General features: G+C 36.2%; 1 protein-coding gene across 5 annotated transcripts in view; it reads left to right on the top strand.

Annotated features, from left to right (window-relative positions):
• Positions 1-4,879, top strand: part of LOC106815652 — a gene marked incomplete at its 3' end in the record, with an annotated part of 11,626 nt that extends 6,747 nt beyond the window's left edge. For 2 of the 5 annotated variants that reach the window (XM_014820147.1, XM_014820143.1), the window contains 8 exon segments: positions 355-530; positions 916-1,051; positions 1,383-1,481; positions 1,675-1,846; positions 2,140-2,208; positions 3,559-3,627; positions 4,541-4,609; positions 4,811-4,879. In XM_014820147.1, coding sequence (XP_014675633.1) covers positions 355-530; positions 916-1,051; positions 1,383-1,481; positions 1,675-1,846; positions 2,140-2,208; positions 3,559-3,627; positions 4,541-4,609; positions 4,811-4,879 — 859 coding nt within the window. 5 annotated transcript variants of the gene reach the window in all.
• Positions 4,880-5,275: the final 396 nt, after the last annotated feature.

The raw sequence follows: 5,275 nt of genomic DNA, 5'->3' as shown, positions 1-5,275 counted from the left end.
TACCTTTTATAAGAATGGGTAATAACGCGCCGTGAAATGGGAGGAACTAGAGTTTATTTTGTCATAAGGTAGTGTGATTATGCATGACACGAAGTATTTGCTAGTCTAGTACTGGAGAAATTAGCGTTTGGATGCGCATTGTGCGGCTTTAATATGAAAAATCAAATCTGTTTTAGTAGAGATCACCTGAGCAAGGCTTGTAGCTCTGAAATTAATTGTCCAAAAGTTCCTTTTAATTCGAGTCTTTCAGGGTTTTATTCGCTTATCTATACTAATTATTGGAATACATGTGTCAATTACATCACTAAATTTCTCTTCTATCTCAATTTCCACTAAAGTCATTTACATTATTAGTTACTTTAGGAAAAAGAGGAAATTTCCAAGAATGTGCAAGACAATGGCGTGAGCTCTCTAATGAACAGAGAAGCTATTACCAAGAGAAGACTGCCGAGCCGAAATCCGTCTGTGACCTTACTGAACATGATATCTCTCACGCAATACGTGGCATTCGCAAGAAACTTAGATACTTGGTAATTAAAGTTAACTGTTATTAAAATTTTAATCATTTATATTCTGATAATATGGTTGTGACAAATTGTCGTGAGTGTCTGACAGTTAGCCACATTGCTCTAACGTTTGACGTGCAGACTCGTGTGCGTGCGTGTGTGTGTGCGCGTGCATTCCTGCGTGCATGCGTGCGTGCATTCCTGTGTGCGTGCATGTGTGCGTGTATGTGCAAGAATCCATGCATGTATGCCGGGCACGTGTTAGCCATGCTATGAATATAATATTTGAAGTATTTGTTTTGTTGCTCATATTTAAATGTTATATCAGTATAATAGCAATCCTGACGCCTAAAATGCATAACAGTTCATGTTTGTTTTCATAATCTGAGTGTTGGTATGTTTGTAACAGTGTTCACAGCTGGAAATCTATGGAGGCTGTGCTGGAGTTGTTGGTCTAGACAATAAAGGCATGTCATTCACTGTCGGAAATTCATACATTGAGAATTTTCTGATAGCCAAAGGATCAGAATTTCGCAGTTACATGTGTAAGTTGAATTTTGTCTCTGTGGCAATAGTGTGGCAGTTATCCCTGTCGTCATGTAAATAAATATTGGCGTACCTAGTATAGCAGTATATAGGCATCTATCGTGGCTATTATAGCATTCAAGTAGCAGTTTCCGAGAATGGTTCGTATCTTTCTTTACTTTTAATATATCCGTAACTTGAAAATCGGCCAACATTGATATGAAATATTTCTATAGTCGGAGTATGTAAAAAATGTGCGGACTATGCCTGATGAATATGATGTTTTTGTCAGTGATGAGGAGGTTTAATGGTTAATTAATAAGAGTTAATCCTTTAAAAACCCATGTATAGCAGGTACAAATGATACTATACTCAACGGCCAAATTGAGTCGAACAAAGACAAGCCAGATCTCCGTAGTCAAGTGCAACATCTATTTAACCAAAGATATCGTGAGCATTATCTTATATCTCACAACTATTATTAATATATTAGAACAGAACTAAAGAAGTAAGTAACTTAAACGCAGTAGCTTTGCTATTAAAGTAATTGGTAAATTACTTGAAGTTTAGTACCTTCTGCTTGAACCTATAGTCAAGTTTTAAAAGTTAGACTTTACTCGTCTTTTAACTTTTAATTTTACAGAGGAAGTGACAAATACAACAAAGCGTTTCCCATATAAAGCTATGCGAGAAGGGAAGGTTATCATTAGTGGTTTGCCTGCAGGCATCAAGCAAGCAGAACCCTCGAGTTATGGAGCCAAAACGCTAAAAAAAATCTTGGAGGCAAAGGACAAAGTACATACATTAGTGAGATGGTAACTAAAAACCCCATCAAAACTTACTAGTTATAGGTGATGCATATTCTACAAAAAAAATTGTAAAAATTATGAAAACAAGTATTTCTGTCTGTATTACTCATAAGAACCATCTTTTTATCCATATTTTGTATTTTAATTCCAAGTAATGATCGTTTTTAAAAGTTTTTTTCACTGCACACTTTTCACATTACCCATGATCAGTAGTTTATGAGCTGCTTTTTATTTAATTGTGTGCAAATACTAGAGAAATGTCAGCAAATGTGAAAGCTAAATGCCGTTTACTTTCATAGGTCCAACACAGATGACCACTGGTGGTCAGATGGTGGGGTAGCTGAGAATAGACCAGATGCTGTCACAGGGTAACTAACTCCCTATCCTATCCTATGTGTATGTATGGATATCTGTACGTTGAGTGCACTATTCCTTTACATAATAGTTTCCTTGAGTTATGGAATCAACACACTAAAGATTCGTAGTGGTAAAGCACCAAGTGAAAGTTCATACATGAGTAAGATGGTCATTGAATAAAAAGCTTACTAAAAAAAAATTAAAAATTATGAAACTAACTCTAGATATTTATATCTGTAATACTCTAAGAACCATCATTTTAGCTCATCTGACAGCTTGTACAATGGCATGAGCGTCCGTCCGTCAACAGTTGGGCACAAATCTAAACGGCTTGACGTACGGTTTCGAAATTTGGGACGTAGGAGGGTAATCCAAAAACACATTGGGATCTCGAATCTGGGGGTCAAGGGGCAAAGGTTAGGATCTTTAAAGGAAGGGGGAATATTCCCCCCTTAACGGATATATAGAGGGAGGAAATAGGGAGGAAATGCGGAATTGTGGTACAAATCTAAATGGCTTGACCTATGCTCTTGATAATCAATATATAGCGTCATGGTGGGAAAAGCCATCACTGTGCTAAAATTGGAGGTCACAGGTCAAAGGTCAGTGAGTCAAAGGGCAGATTTTAGACATTTGCTGACGATATGGTCTGACAGACCGAGTGAAAAACTTTTTTGTTTCAGCAGTGACCTACTATTTTTATGGCTTTATTGAAAGGACCATGAAATGTGCTCTTTGCTGATGTGTGAAGAGTAGCTGTCCGGTGATCTTTTGACCCTTAAGAGGAGGGTTAACCATTGATTTGTTGACTGTTAACAAAGGACTGAACTGCTTTTGCTATTAGAGCCCATGCCTGTGTGGATGTGAAAGGCTACATTTGCACAGTTGCAATTGCAAAGGCAAAAGTTTGTTGAACAAGGTTTACGCTCCTTAAATCATATTATTTTCTAAAGCAGTCTGTATATTTAATAGCACCCAGCCAAAGTCCTGTTTATGCAATGCAGATTTGTTCACTGAATGTATTACTCACAGCTGAGCTATGAGATATGAGCTCTCGTGACACCGTCATTTATCTCTACCTTATCTGTTTGGCTCTTTCTGTACAGCCCTTCGCGGCACCATAGGGTAAACCTAAATATGTGAAATGTCCTATAGCCCTGTGCCGTAGCGAAGGGCAGTACAGTAGAGCAGCAGACCTCAGATGAACACTGTCGCTATGCGGCACTTGTTATTTTTATTTTGTAGATACCACGAGATGAGTGTGCTTTTACTGCTATTATGTATTATATATTGTCTGAGCTGTAGATACTACCTAAGAAACGTCAGCAAATGTCAAAGATTAATGTGATTTATTTTCATAGGTCCAACACGGATGAACGCTGGTGGTCAGATGTTGCAGTACCTGAGAATAGAGAGGATGGTGAAACTGGGTAATTTATCCTATCCTTCGTATATGTTTAGGTATCTTTAAGTTGAGTGATGTCGTTTTATGGGTAAAAAACAAAGAAAGGTTTCATTTTCTCTGTTAGGCGGTTTTTTTAACCAGTCCATCAATTATTTGGCAAGACTTTTAATTATTGAATGGGTCAAAACAAAGACATTGAGTTGTTGACAGAAATTTTGTAAATGAAACAACAATAAAATCAGTAAACAGTAATCACTTTCATTCAAAATTTACATTGAAATACTAAAACAATTCAACTGCATAACCTTATAAAAATGGAAATGAACGTTTCAAAAAGTTATCCAAGTTTAAACTTGGAAGGTGTCACTTATCAGTTGAGTTGTAGGACCCTGGATTATTGATTTCTAGTCTCAATGGTTACCTTTTCCTATCCACTGCTGTCTGGCTTTTCTCACAGTGGTTGCCCTGCTTACTCATATTTGTTGATGTTGATAATTACTTCTTACTCCGATGTCCAATCAGCAATTTATCTCAAAATTTCACACTGGAATTCTTTCGATGTTGGGGAGATTTGATCGTTGTAAGTTCGGTTTTTGACCGTAAAATTAATAGCTCTGGACAGTGAAATACATTCGGAAGTCTGTTATGGGAGATTCAGTTTTTCAGAAGGTATTTTATAAAAGCAAAAAAAAGAAAAATGATGGGACCTAAAAATCGCCCACTAACTTGAGATTCGGTCATGAGAGCGATTGAAATTTGGAGAGTTGACTATAATGTCTTTGGTTAATATAGACCAATATATATATATTAACCAATATATATTCTCATCATTAATTTCTCTATATATCCTGGTAGGTTAGCTATTGCATCATGGGGTGTGATAGCTTTTACGTTTGTATTGAGTAAATAGTATAATTGAAATAAATTAATATTTATAGATCCAGCTCAGAAGATCATAGTTGGTTAGATGATGAAATACCAGGCAATATGGAGAATGCAACTTCAGGGTAATTCCTCACTCTGACATTGCCTCATTAGTTGCTATAGTAACTAGTTATGTCAATTTTTACAAATGCTTTCAGTTTCTGAAATAAAATTTCTATAACTGCATTTTAGGTCATTCGTTTTACATGTATAATAAAATACTTCCGTGGTACGTAATTCGTAAGTACCGTACTTGAATATGTAATGTATATTTTTATTAACAGATGTGGCCCAGAAAATCAATCCTGGTCAGATGGGGATGTTCGAGAGAACAGGGACGTTGGCACTGCAGGGTAATTTCTGGATTGTGTTATGATTTCCTACTTACCTATTCGTATGTCTAGTTACATGTTATCATAGATATATACAACATGTGTTGTATATATCTATGATGTTATGGAGTTATTTGCACTATATGAACGTCACAACATGATACGTCATAACATGCAGCATACCTGTCAACGTTTGAAAGTTGCCATGAAGCGTTTAATTCACTATCTTATCTTATAGTGTATATTAGTGTTAAAGGGATACTTTACTCTAGGTTCTAGGGTTATTTCCAGTTAATTTAGGTTAAAATTACGCTACATAAAAAGTTTCATGGTTCAATCACCATTAGAATTTTTTTTTTTAATGTTTTGAAACTAACGACTACAGTTTGATTACAACGACGGTGGCGCCACTCAAAG

The sequence above is a fragment of the Priapulus caudatus genome, unplaced genomic scaffold (genome assembly GCF_000485595.1).
Source record: "Priapulus caudatus unplaced genomic scaffold, Priapulus_caudatus-5.0.1 Scaffold1170, whole genome shotgun sequence".
Taxonomy (NCBI): Eukaryota; Metazoa; Priapulida; class Priapulimorpha; order Priapulimorphida; family Priapulidae; genus Priapulus; species Priapulus caudatus.
The sequence above is the reverse complement of the archived record's forward strand: the minus strand, read 5'-3'. Positions and strand labels throughout refer to the sequence as shown.